Source organism: Mustela putorius, unplaced genomic scaffold, assembly GCF_011764305.1.
Source record: "Mustela putorius furo isolate JIRA1106 unplaced genomic scaffold, ASM1176430v1.1 tig00003944_pilon_pilon_pilon, whole genome shotgun sequence".
Taxonomy (NCBI): domain Eukaryota; kingdom Metazoa; phylum Chordata; class Mammalia; order Carnivora; family Mustelidae; genus Mustela; species Mustela putorius.
In genome coordinates this window covers 6,120,942-6,148,644 of record NW_025422088.1, presented here as the reverse complement: position 1 = coordinate 6,148,644, position 27,703 = coordinate 6,120,942, and the positions used below count along the sequence as shown (strand labels likewise).

The 27,703-nt window shown below is 40.4% G+C and overlaps 1 protein-coding gene across 1 annotated transcript; it reads left to right on the top strand.

Moving 5' to 3' along the window:
• The first annotated feature begins 392 nt into the window (after positions 1-392).
• MLANA (melan-A) lies at positions 393-26,830 on the top strand. Its single transcript, XM_004781972.3, has 4 exons — positions 393-469; positions 3,364-3,460; positions 24,353-24,466; positions 26,762-26,830. Exons 1-4 carry the CDS (start codon positions 393-395, stop codon positions 26,828-26,830), a joined length of 357 nt encoding a protein of 118 aa, XP_004782029.1.
• The last annotated feature ends 873 nt before the right edge of the window (positions 26,831-27,703 follow it).

Here is a 27,703-nt window from a genome sequence, read left to right as displayed (position 1 = left end):
TAGTAACAATAAAATGTCATTTTTTAAAAATGCATTTTGTTTCTCTATAAGTTTGTGGTATAGAGTCAAATTGAAGGCAAATGAAGAGACTTCCCTCTCCAATAATAACTCAATTTCAAAGTTTTTTGCTTTTTTTTGTAGTTTCTTGTTTGAACTTAGTTTTCAGTTGGTGGAAGCAGTTAGAAACCTGAGCGATTTCCACTTGATATCAATGAAAAAGCAAGTACAAATCCTCTTACAGAGAGAAACCAGAGGGTTCCAGCTATCATTGATGTTCACCTGGAGAGAATGCCTGTGGATATTTGTGAAATGCTGAGTAAGGATGTTCTGAATGTGTTTAAAGGTACCTGTGTGCCCCTGCTATTAGGTTTCCTGTGACCTGTCCCTTTAAGATGTCAAGAGAAGAGGTTCACTTCATCCTTGGTTACCCCAAGAAGGGGCACAATCACTCTTACATCACAGCTGAAGAGTAAGTTCAGTTAGAGAGGAGAAGGGAGTTGGGGGAAATTGGAAGGGGATGTGAATCATGAGAGACTATGGACTCTGAAAAACAATCTGAGGGGTTTGAAGGGGGGGGAGGTGGGAGGCTGGGGTACCAGGTGGTGGGTATTATAGAGGGCACAGAATGCATGGAGCACTGGGTGTGGTGAAAAAATAATGAATACTGTTATGCTGAAAATAAATAAATTTAATTTAAAAAAACTGAACCCAGTGAGGTTTGCAGTTTTCTGTTTGATGACACAGTCTGCTGATTTCCACAAGCACATGCCTGCCAGTAAATCTCTCTAGTGTTCATTTCTCTAGAGAGTAAAAACCCTGGCAATGAGGTGAGAGGACCCCATGATCTTACAAGGGCCTCAGTCAAGCTTTTCTGAGGATTTATAGGCAAGGAGATAGGAGTGGTAATAAGTTGGATCTTGTTTTTTTTTTTTTTTTCTGCATTCTTGGTTATTAGGCATTTACTAAAGTTTTCGCAGCTGGAAAATATTTGTCTGGGAGCAAGATGACTCTTTCCTCAAGCCTTGTTCTGTCTACTCCACTCAGGCTCCTAGAGATGGTTTGCAGACAGAACAAAGATGAGTTGCCAAAGATCTAGTGAGAATGTAGGCCAGGTATGTGCAACTCCACCTGCAGAATGACCCCAGGGTGAAGATGGTGGTCATAACTTCTACATCATAATTTTATTCTAAGGAAAGGTGTTAATAGTATGAATTAATTTTAAATAAGTAGTTACAGCATTCAGCATTTTTAAGTGCTAAGCAATGTATAGTCAGTCTAAGATGCTGTCCTTATCTTTGAAAAAATCTTACAGTGTAGTGCAGAATTAGGCTCAAGAATTATTTTAGCAAGCGTAAGTGCTGTAGTGGGATGACAGGTTGCTGGAACACACTTTGCATGTACTAGAGTACCCAAGAGTGAGTTGCTCTAGATTGGGTTCCACCCCCTGAGTAAAGACTCCAACAGGACAAACTAGGTACCAGGTTTTTATTTGAACCAAGTCTTAAGTGGTCTAGTCAGAACTTCCTGCAAACTTGCTCTCCCTTGAGAAGGAACTATTGAAAAATCTTTACTAGAGTAAACTAGTAGGGGCAAGCAAGATGTAGAACCCATTAAAGACACTAATGAAGAATTTAGTCTTCTTTCCTCAGAAGACCCTAGTGGGATTTTCTAACATCCCTGAATGTTCAGTTGGGAATGGGGATTGGGAGATATTGTTTCAGCTTCTTTATGATGATTCAACAAACTGTATCTCTGTGAAACTTCAATTAAAAAAGAGGTTGAGGGGTTCTCTCAATCAAGAGGGCATAAGCCACTCATGGAGCTTGTAAAATGCAGTTTCCCAAGCATTGCTACCAGAGAGGCGGATTTGGTGGGTCCAGGGGTTGATCTCAGAGTCCGCACTTTAACATGCATCTCAGGTGACTCAGAAGAGATTTGGTAACACTCTGGAGACTCCTACCCATCTGGGTAGTGGGTTCTTTTGGTGTGTCTGGCATATCCTGATATTTTCCACTCTATCAGTCACTGGGTGTGTGTGAATGCAATGTAAATGAGCATAAAGAACCAGAACAGAGCTCTGTCTGTCAAGATGTCCAAAGGGATGAAAACAGACTTTTGGGTGAAATTGGACCACAGGCATTCTAGTAATTGAATCAGCTGCCTTCAGTCACAAGAACCCACTGAATGCTCCTTGTGACAGCTTCATTTCAGGGAAGGGTGATATGGCAGGAAAAGCACCGGTTGGGTATCTTAGGCCAGTTACTGTGAATGTTGGTTCTGCCACTTTCCAGTTGTGCAGTCTTGGGAATTTTACCAGCTTAAAATTGTGGAGATGCCAGCTATGATATGAGCATCATATATATCTCAGAAGATTATTGTGAGGATGAAATAAAAACCTATATGTGGGAGCTTGGCACAATGCTTGGCACCAATCAATGCTCAATGAATTACAGAGTAGCTGCTGAGGTGGTGGTGATGTTGGCGAGTCTTGGTAGGTCTCAGTTCATAATCCACAAAGTAGGTGGACTGACATGCATAATTAGGTCAGAGTTTTTATCCAGCACTGTCATCCATCCCATTTAGATATGAACAGGATAGATTTGATGACTCAGCTACCTTAAGAAGGAGGTGGTCAGGTAGGTGGTATAAGACAAAAATCTCTCCAGAAGAAACCCCAGCTATATCTTGATTCACCTTCAGCTACATGGGCAAGGAGCGAGGGTGTGAGTTTCAGGCAAAGGGGACACAATCATGAATGAGACAAACTCAAGTTCTAATCCTGACTCCATCTTGCGCTACATCTGTATGTCCATTAGCAAGGAACTTAACATTTGGATCTATTTCCTCATCTGTGAAATGGGCATGATGCCTACATTCTAGGGTTGTTGTGAGAATTAAATAATCTAATTTATGTAGAATGTTTATCATGGCACCCAGAGTAGAGTAGATCTTAAGTCAATGTTAATTATTAATACTTTTTGTGGACTGATGGTTGGGGAAAATGTTTTAAACTAGCTCTGATTAAAAGAAAACTGTCTCTGTAAATACATTGTTCACATACAGGTCAGTTGCTACTTCGCCTCTTGTTCCTGGAACTTTGATGCTTAGGCCATGACAGTTAGCACTACTTCTGTGAGCACACATCTGTGAAGCTCCTAAAGAAAGCTCCTGTCCCTGGGTATACGTGTTGGAGGTGCTGGGTGTTTAGTGAGGTGTAGGGTGGGGAGGGAAACTACTTGGAGAATGGGATATGTGGCTTTGGGCTGGCAAAGCCCTTGTGAAGATTGAAGGTTGATACATGTTTCTTCACAATATAGAACAAGGTTTCTGTACACAGATAGATTTATCTATTTCTTGGGCCAGGGCTGCAGGGATCGGAATCCTGACAATGATCCTGGGAGTTTTGCTGCTCATTGGCTGTTGCTATTGGAGAAGACAAAGTGGATACAGAAGTTTGAGGGTTAGTAAATTTCCACTGCTGGGATCCCTCCAGATCCAGGACCCCCTTTTCCTTCTTTCTCTGAATTTTTGGGAAATGGGATAACATTCTCATAATCACCTTTAGCTCTCATTTCTGGTTTTGATGAGTCTTTCTCTACTTTGTACTTCTTGCAGCTCTTTTTGCTTCTACCTGGCATGAACTCCAACAAGAAAGTTGGCCCATCTCCTTAGTCCCACTCACAGGAAACTTGAATGCTTGGCTATGTGTGTAACTGAGCACAGATAATTTGTGAGGTATGGGGCCAGGAGTCCTGATCCTTTTGCACAGCAAACAGCTGCATGTGAGATGCTCAGGGTCTTAACATTCCTCCTGAGAATTCCCACTGGTTCTGTTCTTTAATTAGTGGCCTCTTTATCTCACTTTGCTGCCTTACCCCTTTCCTCCCAGGTTCCCTGGGAGTTCCAAGTTATAGCAAAAAATTTAGCATACCTAGAGCCCATCCAGCCATTTGTGCAATGAGGAAACCACCCACCCCTCAGCAGCACAAAGTACCACTGGGTTTTTTTTTAATTAAATTTATTTATTTTCAGCATAACAGTATGCATTATTTTTGCACCACACCCAGTGCTCCATGAATTCTGTGCCCTAATACCCACCACCTGGTACCCCAACCTCCCAGCCCACCACCACTTTAATCCCCTCTGATTGTTTTTCAGAGTCCATAGTCTCTCATGATTCACCTCCCCTTCCAATTTCCCCCAACTCCCTTCTCCTCTCTAACTCCCCATGTCCTCCATGCTATTTGTTATGCTCCACAAATAAGTGAAACCACATAATAATTGACTCTCTCTGCATGACTTATTTCACTCAGCATAATCTCTTCCAGTCCCGTCCATGTTGCTACAAAAGTTAGGTATTTGTCCTTTCTGATGTAAGCATAATACTCCATAGTGTATATGGACCACATTTTCCTTATCCATTCGTCCGTTGAAGGGCATCTTGGTTCTTTCCACAGTTTGGCGACCCTGGCCATTGCTGCTATAAACATTGGGGTACAGATGGCCCTTCTTTTCACTACATCTGTATCTTTGGGGTATATACCCAGGAGTGCAATGGCTGGGTCATAGGGAAATTCTATTTTTAATTTCTTGAGGAATCTCCACACGGTTCTCCAAAGAGGCTGCACCAACTTGCATTCCCACCAACAGTGGAAGAGGGTTCCCCTTTCTCCACATCCCCTCCAACACTTCTTGTTTCCTGTCTTGCTAATTTTGGCCATTCTAACTGGTGTAAGGTGATATCTCAATGTGGTTTTAATTTGAATCTCCCTGAGGGCTAGTGATGATGAACATTTTTTCATGTGTCTGATAGCCATTTGTGTGTCTTCATTGGAGAAGCCTCTGTTCATATCTTCTGCCCATTTTTTTATATGATTGTCTGTTTTGTGTGTGTTGAGTTTGAGGAGTTTTTTGTAGATCCTGGATATCAACCTTTTGTCTGTACTGTCATTTGCAAATATCTTCTCCCATTCCATGGGTTGCCTCTTTGTTTTCTTGACTGTTTCTTTTGCTGTGAAGAAGCTTTTGATTTTGATGAAGTCCCAAAAGTTTATTTTCGCTTTTGTTTCCTTTGCCTTTGGAGACATATCTTGAAAGAAGTTGCTGTGGCTGATATCGAAGAGATTACTGCCTATGTTCTCCTCTAGGATTCTGATGGATTCCTGTCTCATGTTGAGGTCTTTTATCCATTTTGAGTTTATCTTTGTGTACGGTGTAAGAGAATGGTCGAATTTCATTCTTTTACATATAGCTGTCCAGTTTTCCCAGCACCATTTATTGAAGAGACTGTCTTTTTTCCACTGTATATTTTTTCCTGTTTCGTCGAAGATTAATTGACCATAGAGTTGAGGGTCCATATCTGGGCTCTCTACTCTGTTCCACTGGTCTATGTGTCTGTTTTTATGCCAGTACCATGCTGTCTTGGTGACCACAGCTTTGTAAGAAAGCTTGAAATCAGGTAACGTGATGCCCCTCGTTTTATTTTTGTTTTTCAAGATTTCCTTAGCGATTCGGGGTCTCTTCTGATTCCATACAAATTTTTGGATTATTTGCTCCAGCTCTTTGAAGAATACCGGTGGAATCTTTATTGAAATGGCATTAAAAGTATAGATTGCTCTAGGCAGTATAGACATTTTAACAATGTTTATTCTTCCGATCCAAGAGCAGGGAGTGGTCTTCCATCTTTTTGTGTCTTCTTCAATTTCTTTCATGAGTGTTCTATAGTTCCTCGAGTACAGATCCTTTACCTCTTTGGTTAGGTTTATTCCCAGGTACCTAGTTGTTCTTGATGCTATAGTAAATGGAATCGATTCTCTAATTTCCCTTTCTGTATTTTCATTGTAAGTGTATAAGAAAGCCACTGATTTCTGTACATTGACTTTGTATCCTGCCACGTTGCTGAATTGCTGTATGAGTTCTAGTAGTTTGGAGGTGGAGTCTTTTGGGTTTTCCATATAAAGAATCATGTCATCTGTGAAGAGAGAGAGTTTGACTTCATTACCAATTTGGGTACCTTTTATTTCTCTTTGTTGTCTGATTGCTGTTGCTAGGACTTATAATACTATGTTGAACAAGAGTGGTGAAAGTGGGCATCCTTGTCGTGGGATCCTTCCCTGATCTCAATGGGAAGGCTGCAAGCTTATTCTCATTGAGGATGATATTTGCTGTGGGTCTTTCATAGATATATTTGATGAAGTTCAGGAATATTCCCTCTATCCCGATACTTCGAAGCATTTTAATCAGGAAGGGATGCTGGATTTTGTCAAATGCTTTTTCTGCATCAATCGAGAGGACCATGTTAAATTGTTCTATCATATTAAATTGTTCTATCACATTGATTGATTTGCGAATGTTGAACCATCCTGGTAGCTCAGGGATGAATCCCACCTGGTCATGGTGGATAATCTTTTTAATGTGCTTTTGGATCCTGTTTCCTAGGATCTTGTTGAGAATCTTAGCATCCATATTCATCATTGATATTGGTCTGAAATTCTCCTTTTTGGTAGGGTCTTTGCCTGGTTTGGGGATCATGGTAATGCTGGCTTCATAGAAAGAGTCTGGAAGTTTTCCTTCTGCTTCAATTTTTTGAAACAGCTTCAGGAGAATAGGTGTTTTTTCTTTTTTTTCTTTGAAAGTTTGGTAGAATTCCCCAGGGAATCTGTCAGGTCCTGGGCTCTTTTTTGGGGGGATGTTTTTGATCACTGCTTCAATCTCGTTACTAGGTATCAATCTATTCAGGTTGTCGATTTCTTCCTGGTTCAATTTTGGGAGTTTATATTTTCCAGGAATGCATCCATTTCATCAAGTTGCTAAGCTTATTGGCATATAACTGTTGATAATAACTTCTGATGATTGTTTCTACTTCCTTCTTGTTCGTTGCGATCTCTCCCTTTCCATTCATAATTTTATTAATTTGGGCTTTCTCTCTTTTCTTTTGGATTAGTGTGGCCAGTGGCTTATCGATCTTATTGATTCTTTCAAAAAACCAATGTCTAGTTTCATTGATACATTCTAATGTATCTTTGGTTTCTACCTCATTGATCTCAGCTCTAATCTTGATGATTTCCCTTCTTATGTGTGGAGTTGGTTTGATTTGTTGTTGATTCTCCAGTTCTTTTTTTTTTTAATTTTTTATTTTTTATAAACATATATTTTTATCCCCTGGGGTACAGGTCTGTGAATCACCAGGCTTACACACTTCACAGCACTCACCAAATCACATACCCTCCCCAATGTCCATAATCCCACCCCCTTCTCCCAAACCCCCTCCCCCCGGCAACCTCAGTTTGTTTTGTGAGATCAAGAGTCACTTATGGTTTGTCTCCCTCCCAATCCCAACTTGTTTCATTTATTCTTCTTCTACCCACTTAAGCCCCCATGTTGCATCACCACTTCCTCATATCAGGGAGATCATATGATAGTTGTCTTTCTCTGCTTGACTTATTTCGCTAAGCATGATACGCTCTAGTTCCATCCATGTTGTTGCAAATGGCAAGACTTCATTTCTTTTGATGGCTGCATAGTATTCCATTGTGTATATATACCACATCTTCTTGATCCATTCATCTGTTGATGGACATCTAGTTCTTTCCATAGTTTGGCTATTGTGGACATTGCTGCTATAAACATTCGGGTGCATGTGTCCCTTTGGACCACTACATTTGTATCTTTAGGGTAAATACCCAATAGTGCAATTGCTGGGTCATAGGGCAGTTCTATTTTCAACATTTTGAGGAACCTCCATGCTGTTTTCCAGAGTGGCTGCACCAGCTTGCATTCCCACCAACAGTGTAGGAGGGTTCCCCTTTCTCCGCATCCTCGCCAGCATCTGTCATTTCCTGACTTGTTGATTTTAGCCATTCTGACTGGTGTGAGGTGATATCTCATTGTGGTTTTGATTTGTATTTCCCTGATGCCGAGTGATATGGAGCACTTTTTCATGTGTCTGTTCGCCATCTGGATGTCTTCTTTGCAGAAATGTCTGTTCATGTCTTCTGCCCATTTCTTGATTGGATTATTTGTTCTTTGGGTGTTGAGTTTGCTAAGTTCTTTATAGATTCTGGACACTAGTCCTTTATCTGATATGTCGTTTGCAAATATCTTCTCCCATTCTGTCAGTTGTCTTTTGATTTTTGTTAACTGTTTCCTTTGCTGTGCAAAAGCTTTTGATCTTGATGAAATCCCAATAGTTCATTTTTTTTCCCCTTGCTTCCCTTGCCTTTGGTGTTGTTCCTAGGAAGATGTTGCTGCGGCAGAGGTCGAAGAGGTTGCTGCCCGTGTTCTCCTCAAGGATTTTGATGGATTCCTTTCGTACATTGAGGTCCTTCATCCATTTTGAGTCTATTTTTGTGTGTGGTGTAAGGAAATGGTCCAATTTCATTTTTCTGCATGTGGCTGTCCAATTTTCCCAGCACCATTTATTGAAAAGGCTGTCTTTTTTTCCATTGGACATTCTTTCCTGCTTTGTCGAAGATTAGTTGACCATAGATTTGAGGGTCTATTTCTGGGCTCTCTATTCTGTTCCATTGATCTATGTGTCTGTTTTTGTGCCAGTACCATGCTGTCTTGATGATGACAGCTTTGTAATAGAGCTTGAAGTCCGGAATTCTGATGCCACCAACGTTGGCTTTCTTTTTCAATATCCCTTTGGCTATTCGAGGTCTTTTCTGGTTCCATATAAATTTTAGAATTATTTGTTCCATTTCTTTGAAAAAGATGGATGGTACTTTGATAGGAATTGCATTAAATGTGTAGATTGCTTTAGGTAGCATAGACATTTTCACAATATTTATTCTTCCAATCCAGGAGCATGGAACATTTTTCCATTTCTTTGTGTCTTCCTCAATTTCTTTCATGAGTACTTTATAGTTTTCTGAGTATAGATTCTGTGTCTCTTTGGTTAGGTTTATTCCTAGGTATCTTATGGTTTTGGATGCAATTGTAAATGGGATTGACTCCTTAATATCTCTTTCTTCTGTCTTGCTGTTGGTGTAGAGAAATGCAACTGATTTCTGTGCATTGATTTTATATCCTGACACTTTACTGAATTCCTGTATAAGTTCTAGCAGTTTTGGAGTGGAGTCTTTTGGGTTTTCCACATATAGTATCATATCATCTGTGAAGAGTGATAATTTGACTTATTCTTTGCTGATTTGGATGCCTTTAATTTCCTTTTGTTGTCTGATTGCTGAGGCTAGGACCTCTAGTACGATGTTGAATAGTAGTGGTGATAATGGACATCCCTGCCGTGTTCCTGACCTTAGCGGAAAAGCTTTCAGTTTTTCTCCATTGAGAATGATATTTGCAGTGGGTTTTTCATAGATGGCTTTGATGATATTGAGGTATGTGCCCTCTATCCCTACACTTTGAAGAGTTTTGATCAGGAAGGGATGTTGTACTTTGTCAAATGCTTTTTCAGCATCTATTGAGAGTATCATATGGTTCTTGTTCTTTCTTTTATTGATGTATTGTATCACATTGACTGATTTGCGGATGTTGAACCAACCTTGCAGCCCTGGAATAAATCCCACTTGGTCGTGGTGAATAATCTTTTTAATGTACTGTTGAATCCTATTGGCTAGTATTTTGTTGAGTATTTTCGCATCTGTGTTCATCAAGGATATCGGTCTATAGCTCTCTTTTTTGGTGGGATCCTTGTCTGGTTTTGGGATCAAGGTGATGCTGGCCTCATAAAATGAGTTTGGAAGTTTTCCTTCCATTTCTATTTTTTGGAACAGTTTCAGGAGAATAGGAATTAGTTCTTCTTTAAATGTTTGGTAGAATTCCCCCGGGAAGCCGTCTGGCCCTGGGCTTTTGTTTGTTTGGAGATTTTTAATGACTGTTTCAATCTCCTTACTGGTTATGGGTCTGTTCAGGCTTTCTATTTCTTCCTGGTTCAGTTGTGGTAGTTTATATGTTTCTAGGAATGCATCCATTTCTTCCAGATTGTCAAATTTATTGCCGTAGAGTTGCTCATAGTATGTTCTTATAATAGTTTGTATTTCTTTGGTGTTAGTTGTGATCTCTCCTCTTTCATTCATGATTTTATTTATTTGGGTCCTTTCTCTTTTCTTTTTGATAAGTCGGGCCAGGGGTTTATCAATTTTATTAATTCTTTCAAAGAACCAGCTCCTAGTTTCGTTGATTTGTTCTATTGTTTTTTTGGTTTCTATTTCATTGATTTCTGCTCTGATCTTTATGATTTCTCTTCTCCTGCTGGGCTTAGGGTTTCTTTCTTGTTCTTTCTCCAGCTCCTTTAGGTGTAGGGTTAGGTTGTGTACCTGAGACCTTTCTTGTTTCTTGAGAAAGGCTTGTACCGCTATATATTTTCCTCTCAGGACTGCCTTTGTTGTGTCCCACAGATTTTGAACCGTTGTATTTTCATTATCATTTGTTTCCATGATTTTTTTCAATTCTTCTTTAATTTCCCGGTTGACCCATTCATTCTTTAGAAGGATACTGTTTAGTCTCCATGTATTTGGGTTCTTTCCAAACTTCCTTTTGTGGTTGAGTTCTAGCTTTAGAGCATTGTGGTCTGAAAATATGCAGGGAATGATCCCAATCTTTTGATACCGGTTGAGTCCTGATTTAGGACCGAGGATGTGATCTATTCTGGAGAATGTTCCATGTGCACTAGAGAAGAATGTGTATTCTGTTGCTTTGGGATGAAATATTCTGAATATATCTGTGATGTCCATCTGGTCCAGTGTGTCATTTAAGGCCTTTATTTCCTTGCTGATCTTTTGCTTGGGTGGTCTGTCCATTTCAGTGAGGGGAGTGTTAAAGTCCCCTACTATTATTGTATTATTGTTGATGTGTTTCTTTGATTTTGTTATTAATTGGTTTATATAGTTGGCTGCTCCCACATTGGGGGCATAGATATTTAAAATTGTTAAATCTTCTTGTTGGACAGACCCTTTGAGTATGATATAGTGTCCTTCCTCATCTCTTATTATAGTCTTTGGCTTAAAATCTAATTGATCTGATATAAGGATTGCCACTCCTGCTTTCTTCTGATGTCCATTAGCATGGTAAATTCTTTTCCACCCCCTCACTTTAAATCTGGAGGTGTCTTCGGGCTTAAAATGTGTTTCTTGGAGGCAACATATAGATGGGTTTTGTTTTTTTATCCATTCTGATACCCTGTGTCTTTTGACAGGGGCATTTAGCCCATTCACATTCAGGGTAACTATTGAGAGATATGAATTTAGTGCCATTGTATTGCCTTTAAGGTGATTGTTACTGTATATGGTCTCTGTTCCTTTCTGATCTACCACTTGTAGGCTCTCTCTTTGCTTAGAGGACCCCTTTCAATATTTCCTGTAGAGCTGGTTTGGTATTTGCAAATTCTTTCAGTTGTTGTTTGTCCTGGAAGCTTTTAATCTCTCCTTCTATTTTCAATGATAGCCTAGCTGGATATAGTATTCTTGGCTGCATGTTTTTCTCGTTTAGTGCTCTGAAAATATCATGCCAGCTCTTTCTGGCCTGCCAGGTCTCTGTGGATAAGTCAGCTGCCAATCTAATATTTTTACCATTGTATGTTACAGACTTCTTTTCCCGGGCTGCTTTCAGGATTTTCTCTTTGTCATTGAGACCTGTAAATTTTACTATTAGGTGACGGGTGTGGGCCTATTCTTATTGATTTTGAGGGGCATTCTCTGAACTTCCTGAATTTTGATGCTCGTTCCCTTTGCCATATTGGGGAAATTCTCCCCAATAATTCTCTCCAGTATACCTTCTGCTCCCCTCTCACTTTCTTCTTCTTCTGGAATCCCAATTATTCTAATGTTGTTTCGTCTTATGGTGTCACTTATCTCTCGAATTCTCCCCTCGTGGTCCAGTAGCTGTTTGTCCCTCTTTTGCTCAGCTTCTTTATTCTCTGTCATTTGGTCTTCTATATCACTAATTCTTTCTTCTGCCTCATTTATCCTAGCAGTTAGAGCCTCCATTTTTGATTGCACCTCATTAATAGCTTTTTTGATTTCACCTTGGTTAGATTTTAGTTCTTTTATTTCTCCAGAAAGGGCTTTTATATCTCTCGAGAGGGTTTCTCTAATATCTTCCATGCCTTTTTCGAGCCCGGCTAGAACCTTGAGAATTGTCATTCTGAACTCTAGATCTGACATATTACCGATGTCTGTATTGATTAGGTCCCTAGCCTTCGGTACTGCCTCTTGTTCTTTTTTTTGTGTTGAATTTTTACGTCTTGTCATTTTGTCCAGATAAGAGTAAATGAAGTGGCAAGTAAAATACTATAAGGGTGGCAACAACCCCAGGAAAATATGCTTTAACCAAATTAGAAGAGATCCAAAATCGTGAGTGGGGAGAAAGGGGATAAAAAGAGGTTCAAAAAGGAAGAAAGAAAAAAAAAAACAAAAAGAAAAGAAAAAGAAAAAAAAAAAGAAAAGAAAAGAAAAGAAAAGAATTTTTAAAAAAAGAAAACACCTAAGAAAAATGTAAAAAAATATATATATATTAGATAAACTAGTAAAAAATCGTTAAAAAAGAAAAAGGTAACAGTTAAAAAAAAATTTTACCCGAAGGCGAGAAAGAAAAAAAAAAAATGAAAAAGAAAAAATTAAATTAACTGCAAGACTAAAAAAAATCACAGGAAAAAAGCCATGAGTTCCGTGCTTGGCTTTCTCCTCCTCTGGAATTCTGCTGCTCTCCTTGGTATTGAAACCGCACTCCTTGGTAGGTGAACTTGGTCTTGGCTGGATTTCTTGTTGATCTTCTGGGGGAGGGGCCTGTTGTAGTGATTCTCAAGTGTCTTTGCCCCAGGCGGAATTACACCGCCCTTACCCGGGGCCGGGGTGAGTAATCCGCTCGGGTTTGCTTTCAGGAGCTTTTGTTCCCTGAGCGCTTTCCGTAGAGTTCCAGAGGACGGGAATACAAATGGCGGCCTCCTGGTCTCCGGCCCGGAGGAGCCAAGAGCCCAGGGCCCCACTCCTCAGTGCGCCCTCACAGAACAGCGCCCAGTTACTCCCGTCTGCCTGACCTCTGGCCGCGCTCCGAGCTCACCGAGCCTGCGACCGGTTCAAGGTAACCCCGAGCTGCGAGCTTACTGTCAGCTCTGTCTCTGTAGCCGGCTTTCCCGTTCCAATACCCGCAAGCTCTGCGACACTCAGACACCCCCGATCCTTCTGTGACCCTGCGGGACCTGAGGCCACGCTGACCCCGCGTGGGCTTCGCCCCGGTTTAGCCTCTGGAGCGATGTCCCTCAGCGGAACAGACTTTTAAAAGTCCTGATTTTGTGCGCGGTTGCTCCGCCGCTTGCCGGGAGCCGGCCCCTCCCCCCGGGGTCTATCTTCCCGTCGCTTTGGATTCACTTCTCCGCCAGTCCTACCTTTCAGAAAGTGGTTGTTTTTCTGTTTCCAGAATTGCTGTTCTTCTTCTCTTCGATCTGCCGATGGATTTTCAGGTGTTTGCAATCTTTAGATAAGCTATCTAGCTGATCTCCGGCTAGCTGAAGCAGTCTCAGCTTGCTACTTCTCCGCCATCTTCGATTCTCCAGTTCTTTAAGGTGTACAAAAAGCTGCTGTGTTCTGGATTTTTCAATTTTTTGAGGGAGGCTTGGATGGCTATGTATTTCCCCCTTAGGACTGCCTTTGCTGTATCCCATAGGTTTTGGATCGAAGTGTCTTCATTTTCATTGGTTTCCATGAATTGTTTCAGTTCTTTGATCTCCTGGTTGATCTACGCATTCTTAAGCAAGGTGGCCTTTAGCTTCCAGGTGTTTGAGTTCCTTCTGAACTTTTCCTTGTGATTAAGCTCCAGTTTCAAAGCATTGTGATCTGAGAATATGCAGGGAATAATCTCAGTCTTTTGTTGAGTCCTGATTTGTGACCCAGTATGTGGTCTATTCTTGAGAAGGTTCCATGTGCACTTGAGAAGAATGAGTATTCTGTTGTTTTAGGGTGGAATGTTCTGTATATATCTATGAGGTCTATTTGTTCCAATGTGTCATTCAATGCTCTTGTTTCTTTACTAATTTTCTGCTTTGAAGACCTGTCTATTTCTGAGAGAGGCGTGTTAAGATCTCCTACGATTAGTGTATTCATATCAATATGACTCTTTATCTTGATTAACAGTTTTCTTATGTAATTGGATGCTCCCATATTGGGGGCATAGATATTTACAATTGTTAGATCATCTTGGTGGATAGTCCCTTTAAGGATTATGTAGTGTCCTTCTGTATCTCTGACTACAGTCTTCAGTTTAAAATATAATTTATCTGATATGTGAATCACTACCCTTGCCTTCTTTTGAGGCCCATTGGCATGAAAGATGCTTCTCCATCCCTTCACTTTCAGTCTGGGTGTATCTTTAGGTTTAAAATGGGTCTCTTGTAGACAACATATGGATGGATCCTGTCGTTTTATCCAATCTGCAACCCTGTGCCATTTTATGGGCGCATTTAGGCCATTCACATTGAGAGAGATTATTGATAGATACGTTTTTATTGACACCGTGTTACCTTTGAAGTCTTTCTTTCTGTAGGTTGTCTCTATATTTCTGTTCAATGCTATTCTTAGGATTTTTCCTCTTTTATAGAATCCCCCTTAATATTTCCTGCAGTGTTGGCTTGGTGGTTGCATAGTCTTTTAAGCCTTGCCGGTCTTGGAAACTCTTTATCTCTCCATCCATTTTGAATGTCAGTCTTGCTGGATAAAGTATTCTTGGCTGCATGTTCTTCTCATTTAGTGCCCTGAATATATCTTGCCAGCCTTTTCTGGCTCGCCAGGTCTCTGTGGACAGGTCTGATGTTATTCTGATGGGCTTCCCTCTGTAAGTAATGAGCCTCTTTGCCCTAGCAGCTTTCAAGAGATTATACCTATAATTATAATTCCTCAATTTGACTATCAGGTGTCGTGATGTTTTTTTGTAATGTATAATCTTGGGTGGAAACCGTTCAGCCTCTGGTACATGAAGCACATGTTCCACTATATCTTCTAGACTTCTTTCTTTCTCCTCCCCTTCAGGGATTCCAATAATTCTGACGTTGGAATGTTTTATGGCATCATTATTTCCCTGATTCTGTTTTCATGGTTTCTAAGCTGTTTTTTCCAGGCGTCCTCCTGATCCTCTCTCTCTATCTGTTTGTCCTCCAGATCACTAATTCTATCTTCTGTCTCAGTTACCCTAGCTTTGAGAGAGTTTAGATTAGATTGGAACTCATTGAGAGCATTGTGAACCTCCTCCCTGGTAGCTTTAAGCTCCACCCTAACATTGTGAACACCATCTCTCATCGCTTTCAGCTCGGCCCTAATTAATTCTGTTTGGTCATCCATGGCCTTCTCCAACATAGCTATTGCCTGGATAATTGTTAGCCTGAATTCTCTTTCCGACATATTGTCTATGTTGATATTCGTTAGCTCTGTTGCAGAAGGTCCATCCTCTGTATTTTTCTTCTGTTGGGCATTCCTCCTCCTAGTCATTTTGGTGGGAGATGACTGAACAGATGTAGCTGGATGTATCAACCGTGGTGTAGTCAAGATGCACCCTGGAACACTTCTGAGCAATCAGGATTCCCCACCCAAATGAGAGACAAAAGAAAAGAAAAAGAAAAAAAGAGAGAGAGAGACAGGAAAGAAAGGGAAGATGAAAGAGAAGGTTCAGCCCAAATGGGCCCTAAGGTAAGATTTATGAAGTAGACAAACAAAAACAGACAAACAAAAAGACTGATGCAAATAAAGGAAGAACCTCATCAAAAAGAACCCCAAGTGTAAGATTTATATACTATCAGGATAGCACAAAAACACAGAAACACTGGTGGAAGACAAATATGGGAGAGTGGTTATAAATTCTCAGTGTGTGTGAGGAAGGTTGTTTTGATTCTTCCTGGATGTATCTTGATATCTTTGTTAAAGGACTCAACTTTCCTAAGATAAAGGGGGATTGAAAATTAGTTTACCTATATGGGTAGTATTGATTGGGGAAAGGGGATTACTTTGAAGTTTACTCTATATGAATATTAGAAGATAAAGATAAAAAGGAATAAACTAGACTAAACTAAAGTAAAATTTAAAAAAAAGAAGGAATTCAAAAATAGAAATGCAAAAGAAAAACATAGGTGTATGTATCAAAAAGTTCAGGTTAGAAGGTTATTACAGAATTTGATGTACTGGACAGCTCACTGTGATGTTTATTAGGTTAAAAAAATTACCTATATATAAAAAAAATGAACCAGAATAGTGGGAATGAATGAAAAATAAAAGTTTTCCTATGAAGTAGTGGTTGTTCTCTTGTAGTCCTTTCCCCCCCCCCCTTTTTTTTTTTCTTTCTTGGTTTGTTTTCTGGGGGAGGGGCCTGCCACGTGGGTTGTCAGTCAATGATGTTAAGTCCTCCCGCGCCCCTCAAGGGGGTGGGCTCTGAGGAAACTTTTTTTTTTTGTTTTTTTTTCAGGCTTTTGTTCTCTGGCGCTTTTTATGTTTGTTCACTTTTTTTTTTCTTCACTTTGACCGCTTTTGATGGTTTTGTAGTTTTAGAGGAAAACAAACTGCACCCTGATCTCCCTCTCAGAGAGAAGCCTCAGTCTGGCTGCAGAGCCTAAATAAGTTCCCCCTTAGCCGCTGGCAGAGCAGGTTCCAAGTTGCAGTCCCTGGGGATGCAGGATCTTTTGCTTGTACCCAAAGCCAAGGCAGTGGCGGCTGTCCAGGCAGCTCTAGACCACCAGAGAGGTTCCAAGCAGCAATCGCACACTGAGATTTTCCCTCTGGCCCGGGTTGGGAGTTCCTGGTCTTTCTGGGTCTAAGAGCGCACGGCTTGCGTGCACCAATTTCAGGGGAGGCTGAGGTTCACGTGCGGGTCTCAGGCTCTGAGAACGGGGCGCAGGTCCGAGAGCACCATGCTGGGCCTTCGTGCACCTCTCTGGGGGGAGAGTTTGGTGCAGGCTCTGAAACAATGGCGCGTATCAAAGGGCACCGGCTGGGCCTTTATACCTCTCTCAGGGGAGTATCTCGGGCTCTCTAGTAGGGCTCTCGCGTTCTGCCGCCAGGCGTGGCTCCCATCCCCTCACAGGAAACGGACCCCACGCGTTCTCAGGCGCGCTGGTGGCTTAGGGACCAAGAGCTGGTTTCTCCGCCACACTCTCTCTGCCTCAGCGCCAGGGGAGGCTGTCCTGGGACCGGGGACTTAAGCCCCTGTCCCTAGCCATGCGGATTCCCACAATTTCCCTCCCCCCCTCTCCCCACCGTGATCCTTTGCTCTTTTGGAGTGCTTTCAACCAGTCTCCAAGTTAATGCTGGTCCCCAGACGCAGTGCACTCTCGCTCGTATTGGGGTATTACTTTCCAACTGGTTGCCTCTGGTGACTCCCTCCCCCTTTTGTTTATCTTCCGATATCAGTCCTCCGTTCTCACTCCGCTTTACCTGCCCACTAGCGTCTTCTCCCCCTGTAGAGATCCAGACGTGTATAATTCTGATCTCAGGCTGATTTCATGGGTGATCGGAGTTCTTTGGTAGGTAATCAGCTCACTTTGGGATACAAGTTGAAAAGGCGCTTCCTCCTACTTCCCCATCTTGTCCACCACTGGGTTTTTAACATGGCCCATTTTTTCTCTCTCTTTAAAAAATTTTTAAAATTTATTTTCAGTGTAACAGTATTCATTGTTTTTGCACCACACCCAGTGCTCCATACAATCTTTGTCCCCTCCAAAACCCACCACCTGGTTCCCCCAACCTCCCACCCCCCATTCTCTTTTGATGGCCAATGTGGTTTTGATGGAATTTTTTCCCTTTACCTAAATAAGCAGGAACCTAACAAATTACAGTCTAGTCTTAGGGCATCAGTGTCTTCCACAAATGGGAAACATCAACTGAATCTCTAAACAATAAGAACTACAGATTTCACTTCGAAGCCAGGTAGTACTTTAGCTCTTAAGCATACAAAGGCGTTCTCCATAGTGAGCGATGGAATGAAAGAAGAGTTGCAATTTCTTCTCTCCCTCCCCGCCTTTCTTTTCTTTTCCCTCCCTCTTTCTCTCCCTCTCTCTCTCTTTCTCTTTCTCTCCCTCCACTTTCCCTCCTTCTCTCCCTTTTTTATTACACACTTGAAACTTCGGAGTTGATACATAATGGAAAAAATTCTCTTTGCAAAAGATGTGGGGAAGCCCCATTCCTCACTCAGCAAACAATTTAGACAAAGGTTCTATGTAGGTGGCACTTGGAGCTTGGCAGCCTGAAGAGGGGAAGAGGAAGGTGGCAGCTATAGCTTTGACTTCTTCTCCTTACCAGGAAGCTTGAGCAGTCCCATTAGTGCCTTTAGTGCCATGATTCACTGTGTTGCCATGGCTGATATCGAAGAGGTTACTGCCTATGTTCTCCTCTAGGATTCTGATGGATTCCTATCTCCTGTTGAGGTCTTTCATCCATTTTGAGATTTTCTTTGTGTATGGTGTAAGAGAATGGTCAAGTGTCATTCTTCTGTACATGGCTGTCCAATTTTCCCAGCACCATTTACTGAAGAGACTATATTTTTCCCATAGGATATTTTTTCCTGCTTTGTTGAAGATTAGTTGACCATAGAGTTGAGAGTCCATATCTGGGCTCTCTGTTCTGTTGCATTGGTCTATGTGTCTGTTTTTCTGCCACTATCATGCTATCCCTTTCCTAATGCCCATTTTTCCAGAATGTCCCAAATACAAATTACAAAAGACAGGGTAAATTCTCACCATTATTGTTCAACATAGTAATAGAAGTCCTAACAACAGCAACCAGACAATAAATAGAATTAAAAGATATTCAAATTGACAGAGAAGAGGTCAAATTCTCTCTTCACAGATGACATGATACTCTATGTGGAAACCCAAAAGACTCCACCCCCAAATTACTATAAATCATATAGCAATTCAGTAATGTGGCAGGATACAAAATCAATGCACAGAAATCAGTTGCTTTCTTATGCACTAGCAATATAACTGTAGAAAGAGAAATTAGAGAATCAATTCCATTTACAATAGCACCAAAACCCATAAGACACCTTGGAATAAACCTAACCAAAGAGGTAAAGGATCTATATTGAGGAATTACAGAACACTCACTCATGATCATGGATCACAAGAATAAACATTGTTAAAATGTCTATGCTGCTCAGAGCATTCTATAATTTCAGTGACATCCTGATCAAAATTGATCACCATTGGCATTTTTCAAAGTGCTGGAACAAATAATCTTAAAATTTGTATGGAACCAGAAAAGACCCTGAATCGCCAAGGAAATGTTGAAAAAGAAAAACAAAGCTGGGGCATCACATTGCCTGATTTCAAGCTATATTATAAAGGTGTGATCATCAAGACAGCATGATAGTGGCAGAAAAACAGACACATAAACCAATGCAACAGAACAGAGAGCCCAGATATGGACTCTCAACTCTATGGTCAACTAATCTTCAACAAAGCAGGAAAAAATATCCTATGGGAAAAATATAGTCTCTTCAGTAAATGGTGCTGGGAAAATTGGACAGCTATGTACAGAAGAATGACACTTGACCATTCTCTTACACCATACACAAAGAAAATCTCAAAATGGATGAAAGACCTCAACAGGAGACAGGAATCCATCAGAATCCTAGAAGAGAACATAGGCAGTAACCTCTTCGATATCAGCCATGGCAACACAGTGAATCATGGCACTAAAGCAAAAACTAACGATGACTAACATAATAATAATAAAAAGGGGGGCACATTTGGGTGTTGACACAACCACCGAGGAGCAGCCCACCAGTATGTTGACATTTAGTGGAAAGGAGAAGTTGCTGCGTCTGAAAAAGATTTTAGATAAGTACCATAGGAAAAACTTGGGCTAGGAGATTAGGGATGGACACCGTGCTCATATGATACCTCACTGTGGTTTTCCCCACAGATAGGGAAGGACTTTGCTCTCTGCCACAGAACTCCATTTATGCCTCTAGCATGGAGTTAGCATTCCCTTATAACTGGTTATTTACTTTTTGTCTCTTCCATCCCTTTCCCCCATTAATGAACTAGGACAGAGTATTTCTTACTCATCTTTGTACCTCCAGTGCCTGGCACATAGCAGCCACCCAAATCCTGGCATCAGCATTTAGTTTCATTGTCTGTCATTGACTTGCATGGTGCCTTTAGAGTTTAACTTCTCTGGGCCTCATTTGCTCTACTCTACCCCTAGGCACATGCAATATAACCATGACGCATATCAGTCTTTATTTAATATATACTTTCTTCTATATTTTTATTTAGTTCTATTTGTATACAAAAACATAACGATTGAGTCTTTTAAGGAGTAAACGCACTACAAACTTAATATGTTGGTACGCATTTCCTAATGTCCACAACTACTAGCTTGATGCTACTAGACAAAAATACAATGATTTTTTTCCCTTTCTGCTTCAATACACTCATCTTAAATTTAATTATACCATAACAGAGAGTCTTTAATGTCATAAGCTCAGACACTGAACATTTTGCTTAGTAAGTTCAAATTCAACCTACCATGACTCTATTCCTCTAGGTCTACACCAGTGATTTGTAGAGTTTCTGGAATTTTTATGAGATGGAGCTGTATTTAAATTCTCTAGTATCCATGTCTAGGGGTGCCTGGGTGGCTCAGTGGGTTAAAGCCTCTGCATTCGGCTCAGGTCATGATCCCAGGGTCCTGGGATCGCCCCCCCCCCACACCGCATCGGCTTTTGCTCAGCAGGGGACCTGTTTTCCTTCCTCTCTCTCTGCCTGCCTCTCTACCTGTGATCTCTGTCAAGTAAATAAATAAAATCTTTTAAAAAAAATTCTCTAATATCTGTCTAAAACTGCTGCCATTTATTTTTTAAATTAATATTAAAATTTTGTTTTGAGACTTTCACATGTCTTGAAAAGCTGGGTTGGGAATCAGTAGTCTAAGAAATTGGCAAAATTATGTACAGTAGTGCACTAAATACTACATTTAATTGCATAATTACCTCCTTGCCTCCCTTTAGGGATTTTCTTTTCTTTTCTTTATTTACTTATTTAATAGGCTCCACATCCAAAGTGGCAGTTCTTTTATTTCAAAACCAAAAGACATAGGGGTGCCTGGTGGTTCAGTTGGTTCAGCACCCGACTCTTGACCTAAGCCCATCTCTTGGTCTCAGGGCTAGGAGTGGGCTCCACACTGGGCATGGAACCTAATTAAAAAATAATAATAATAGGAGTGCCTGGGTGGCTCAGTGGGTTAAGCCTCTGCCTTCAGCTCGGGTCATGGTCTTGGGGTCCTGGGATCGAGCTCCATATCAGGTTCTCTGCTCGGCGGGGATCCTGCTTTCCTCCCTTTCTCTCTGCCTGCCCCTCTGCCTACTTGTGATCTCTGTCAAATAAATAAATAAAATCTTTAAAAATAATAATAATAATAGTAGGCCAAATAACATAAGTGACAATAAATGCAAGCCTCAGATACCTAAGTTACTCCACATTTAACAACCTATTTTAAGCTTTCAAATGTTCACTCTCCCACTTTCATTGACCATAGGATGGTAACGAGGTTGGTTGGAATTAAGATTTCCTAAAATGTGGGCGCTTGGGTGGCTCAGTGGGTTAAGCCGCTGCCTTCGGCTCAGGTCATGATCTCAGGGTCCTGGGATCGAGTCCCACATCGGGCTCTCTGCTCGGCAGGGAGCCTGCTTACTTCTCTCTCTCTCTCTGCCTGCCTCTCAGTGTACTTGTGATTTCTCTCTGTCAAATAAATAAATAAAATCTTTAAAAAAAAAAAAAAGATTTCCTAAAATGTTTCCACTGACTCACAATTTCTTTTGTCTCTGAAAAACATCTTTTGGAAGGGGGATTGCTCTTTGAGGCAACTTTTTTTTTTTTTTTTTGTAGGAATATGATTTGTGGGGGTGATAGTTATTTTAGTGTTTACCAACTTTATCGTTTCTAGGACATAACACTTTTTGATTCTTGGAGAAGAATTTTGAGATCCCTGCTGACAACTCAGTTTATATTCATGTATCATGTGTTGAGTTTCTTAATACATGATCGGGGGGCCCCTGTGCTCAAATCTCCCAGAGCTCTTGCTAACATGCAGAGCCTGGGACCTTCTATCCCTTGGTCTTCCTTGAGACCAAGGAAGATGCCTTTGAAAAATGCATGCTGAAGTTTGAATGCAAATTCAGAGAACTGGCAGTGATTTGGGGGAGTAGATCATGCTCCTAATTTATGGCAGGTGAGAAATTTACAAATAAGAAAAAGAGTAACTGATAATTGAGGTAAAGGGAGAAAATGCATTAAATACCTTACCTGGAATATATTGCTGGGAACTGGGGAGAGAAGCAGAAAATTCCTGTATTCTTACATCAAGTTTAGGTCCCTTGTGCAAACTTCAGACTAGAGTTTAGGAAAACTACTCATCAGTCTGCAGACTGTGTGGTTATCAGCCCCAATCCATGTCTGTCTTCACCTCATTGATGTTCCAAACACTTCTCCCTGAGAAACGTACCTTGATATCCTCTTCCAACCTAGCAGACCCCAGTGATCAATCACAATCTGCAGAAAAGGCTGAAGAGCTGGTCAACATCTGCACAGCCTCCATGTTCCAGCCCTTCTCAGCTGGTACCACAAAGTGTGTGCTGCTAATGCCCCACTGGCTGGATTTGGCTCACTGGTATGTTTAAGTCTGCATTTAAAAAAAAAAATGAATTTGACACCTAGGTGTCAACCTAGGTACAATTAGATATAAAAGTAATATTTTACATGAAAATCTTGATTTCTAGTTTCTTAAAAAAAAATAGATCTGGCAAATAGTGGCAACTGTACAGTGTTTGTCCCTTTAGATGATATATACTGCCTCCTTTTCTATGGCCACCACCTGGCCCACCTGACACTTATGCATTACTTGCCCAGTCCTTCTAAGGATCTGAGTACAGCTGGGTCACCCAGGTGCAGGCAATAAGGAAATGATTTGTGTGCAGAGCAGTGGTTCTCCATGTGGCCCTGGATCAGCAATTTTGGCAGTATCACCAGGGAACTTGTTAGAAATGCAAATTATGGGCCTCACCCTAGATCCGCTCTGTCAGAAATTCTAGAGGTGGGCCCAAAAATCTGTGTTAAACAAGCCATCAGGTGATACTGACACATGCTGAAGTTTGAGAACCACCACAATGGAGAATTTAACAATAATAAAAGCAACTAAAATTCTCCTTTTTATTATCACAAGGTGTCAGCAATTTCAAACTATGTCAGTGATGAAATAAATACCTCACCATCGTAGACAACTCCTGAAGTCCCCACTTGGGTATGTGTCTTTGCTCTATATAATCTGTTGTAATTCTATTCTGGGGATGGAAAATATCAACCTCTAAACCTATGCAAAGCAAACTGAGCTTTCACCCACCCATCCCCACAATAATTCAGGATGCATAACTTAGCCTTAGATTGACTTATCATGTTGCAGCTTGACTTGGAAGCACCAGCTACTACCACAACATTCTACAACATCAGATGCATTTGTAGTGTTTAATTTTGGAACACTGAGAAGAAATTTCTAAAATTTTTAAAAATTGGGGAAAAAAAGATATTTTGCTGTCATTATGGCAAAGGCAGAAATACACAATGTGTCCATGCTACCAAGTTTTTCCCAAGCTTGTCCTCACTGAGATACCGCACTAGTTTGATCACCTTCACTAACAATCATTCTCTGAAGTTCTGGGATTCCTTTGTAACTCAGTGGGTTAAGCATCTGCCTTTGGCTCAGATCGTGATCTCAGGGTCCTGGGACCAGCCCCACATCAGTCTCCCTGCTCAGAAGAGTCTGCTTCTCCCTCTCCTTCTGCCCTTACCCCTTTCATGCACTCTTTCTTAAAGAAATAATAAAAATAAAAAATCATTCTTTGAGGTTCATTGTTCAGGTTCATTCTTTTTCTCCTTCCCTTCAAAAATACCCATTGACTAATGGGTGCCAGGCACTGTAATAAGTGCTTTATTCTTAGTTTAATTCCTACAACTCTTGAGATGTAGGTATCATTATCTTCATTATTACAGATGCAAGCACTAGAATTCAGAAAGGTGAAGTGACTAGCCTGAGGTACCGTTGCAGGTAAATGGCAGAACCAAGATTAAAATCTATTTGTAGAGGCACCTGGGTGGCTCAGTGGGTTGGGCCTCTGTCTTTGGCTCAGGTCATGATCTCAGAGTCCTGGGATTGAGCCCTGCATTGGGCTTTCTGCTCAGCCTGCTTCTGCTTCTCTTGCTGCCTGCCTCTCTGTCTACTTGTGATCTCTCTCTGTCAAATACATAAAATCTTTTTTAAAAAATCTATTTTTAAAAATAAATTCAGCTTCCTTCTCTTTTCTTACTGAACTCAATTCTTTTTTTCCCTCATTCACTGACCTTCATGCATTCACATTTCAGGACAAAGGTATTCATGCTGGCATTCAAAGTATCTTAACAGGAAGATGTTCATCTGAGGGGTTTGGTCATCAGGACAGCAAACTGCCATTTCAAGAGAATAATTGTGAACCTGTGGTAAGTTGAGATCCTGCATCTTGGTGTTTAATGTATGACTGCTTTTAACTCAGAGGAATAAAATTATTCTAATTTAAAAATCAAGAGTGATGTGAATATACCTGATGCTACTGCAATGGTTAAAATGGTAATTTTTTAAAAAAAATTATTTATTTATTTTCAGCATAACAGTATTCATTATTTTTGCACCACACCCAATGTTCCATGCAATCTGTGCCCTCTATAATACCCACCACCTGGTACCCCAACCTCCTACCCCCGCCACTTCAAAACCCTCAAATTGTTTTTCAGAGTCCATAGTCTCTCATGATTCACCTCCCCTTCCAATTTCCCCCAACTCCCTTCTCCTCTCTAACTCCCCATGTCCTCCATGCTATTTGTTATGCTCCACAAATAAGTGAAACTCAGCATAATCTCTTCCAGTCCCGTCCATGTTGCTACAACTACAAAAGTTGGGTATTCGTCCTTTCTGATGGAGGCATAATACTCCATAGTGTATATGGACCACATTTTCCTTATCCATTCATCCGTTGAAGGGCATCTTGGTTCTTTCCACAGTTTGGCGACCCTGGCCATTGCTGCTATAAACATTGGGGTACAGATGGCCCTTCTTTTCACGACATCTGTATCTTTGGGGTAGATACCCAAGAGTGCAATGGCAGGGTCATAGGGAAGTTCTATTTTTAATTTCTTGAGGAATCTTCACACTGTTCTCCAAAGAGGCTGCACCAACTTGCATTCCCACCAACAGTGGAAGAGGGTTCCCCTTTCTCCACATCCCCTCCAACACATGTTGTTTCCTGTCTTGCTAATTTTGGCCATTCTAACTGGTGTAAGGTGATTTATCTCAATGTGGTTTTAATTTGAATCTCCATGAGGGCTAGTAATGATGAAGATTTTTTCATGTGTCTGATAGCCATAAAATGGTAAATTTTATGTTATGTATATTTTATCATAACAAAAACATAAACAATAACAAAGACAAAAAAAAACAAAACAAAACAGGGAAGTACAGAGATTTTCTTAAGTTGTGTCCTCTCATACCCAGATTTTCCAGGGTCAATGATGATATCCCTAAATGTAAGAGCCAAAGGAAAAACCTGATTCTGGATACAATATTTTTTGGTCTTATGTCTAGTATATTTGTTTTTTTCTGAATGTAGGTATATCTAATGGAGGGAAACAAAGCATCTGTCATTAAATGTATCAGCTGTATAGGCCAACAGGATAGGTGCTGGCCACATGTGGCTATTGAACACATAGTAGTTTGAATTAAAATGTTCTAATACCAAATTTCAAAGACTTAGTATGAGGAAAAGAATATAAATGATTCATTAATTATTTTGTATCAATTACATGTTGAAATGATAATATTTTTATATGTGGGATTAAATAAACTATATATTTTTTTTAAAGATTATTTATTTATTTATTTGACAGAGAGAAATTACAAGTACACTGAGAGGCAGGCAGAGAGAGAGAGAGAAGGAAGCAGGCTCCCTGCTGAGCAGAGAGCCCGATGCGGGACTCGATCCCAGGACCCTGAGATCATGACCTGAGCCGAAGGCAGCGGCTTAACCCACTGAGCCACCCAGGCGCCCCTAAATAAACTATATTATGAAAATTAATTTTACCTGTTTCTTTTTATTTTTGTAATGCAGTACTAGATATTTTTAAAGCCACATATGTGTTATACTCTATTTCTATTGGACAGCATTGGTACAAATGTAGTATGTCACAGTGGTTTAAAAAACGGAATCTGGAGCCAAATTACTGTGAAGTTATATGGTTTGGACAAGTAACCTGACCTCCCTCTGACTTAGTTTTCCAAACTATAATATGAAAACAATGAAAATACTCCTAGAATTGTGAGCATTAAATGAAGGCCTAACCATTTGTGCTGTACTGACAATAGCACTGACCTTTAGGCACACAATGAAAATCTATGTGGTATAAATGTAATGTATATTAGTGGCTTTAAACAGTGTTCAAGAATTCACCCGTTAGGGCTTGGGATTTCTGCTGACAGGGATAATGAAAGTATAAATACATTTTTGAGATTTTGGGAATGCTGTTAGCTCTATTTTTTCTACTCTTCCTCTTCCCCTCAACATTTCAACATACACACTTGTGAAATTTAATGATTATCTTGTTGGGTGGGAATGAAATGTGGGCACTTAGAAGTTTCAGTCCAGAGAAGTCGTATAAATATGATGCTGACCACCAACTTTACCTTTCTCCCAGAAATCTGTGCACTGTTGCCAAGGCCATACTCTCCCTTTCTCATTCTCACAGGTTGCTGATGCTGCACCTGCCTATGAGAAACTCTCTATAGAAAAATCACCACCACCTTATTCATCATGAGAATGTGGAGAGGTGATGAAATGATTTCCTTTGCACTTTTGCTAGAATGTAATATGGACATCTAATGTTCTGCTTCAGAATACTGTAGAAACAGTGTACATCATTTCTATTAATAAGCTTAGTGTTAAATTCTTAGTGGAGCAACTGGCTATACTAATTGAGGGAAAGATAAGAAATTTTAAAATGGAAAAACTTTGTAAATAAACATTGTAATACTGATACTATTTGTGCTAGCAGTAATTCTAATAAATTTATGGTATTTTCTGAGACAGAGTCAAGTGTGTGTTCTGGGACCATTCGATTTCTTTTATTTGAAATTTGGCTAATACCTAATAAACTATTATTTTGATTTTTGAAGAAGCAACATTTTGACTAACATGAACTCTAACAGAATTGTTGCAGATGAGTCCATGCCATGGAACTCTCACAAAGGATACCTTTATAGAGCTAAGACCAAGAGCTGATTGACCTACCAAATTATAGTCAGTTTCATCTGATTAGGAAAGTGTCAGTAATGTCTCTTTGTGTTCTAAAATTCCATGATGCTACAATAACATACAGCAGAGATCCATTATCTTGAGTACTACATATAATACAGTTTTAATTACATTTCACTTCAAGACTCAATGTTATCACAATTAATGAAAAAATGCTTTTGTTAAACCAGAAGGTGGTACAAGGATTTAAATAAGATATTGTAGTTTGGCTGATGTCTTGCCTTAAGTGTCCCAGTGACAATTTAGCTCCTCTTGGCTGCCAAAGCTCTCTCAAAAAACATAGAAGTAATCATACAGGATCAAAGATTCTGGAATGGTGTGGAATGGTGGAATGGGGCATAACATTATATTTTTTTGTTGTTGACATCTACATATC

Excerpts from the sequence above, each read along its gene's own strand:
- MLANA (XM_004781972.3), top strand. The coding sequence starts at position 393 with ATGTCAAGAGAAGAGGTTCACTTCATCCTTGGTTACCCCAAGAAGGGG. Across the intron at positions 470-3,363 it reads TCTTACATCACAGCTGAAGA|GGCTGCAGGGATCGGAATCC; the intron begins GTAAGTTCAGTT and ends TTCTTGGGCCAG. Across the intron at positions 24,467-26,761 it reads AGAATAATTGTGAACCTGTG|GTTGCTGATGCTGCACCTGC; the intron begins GTAAGTTGAGAT and ends TCATTCTCACAG.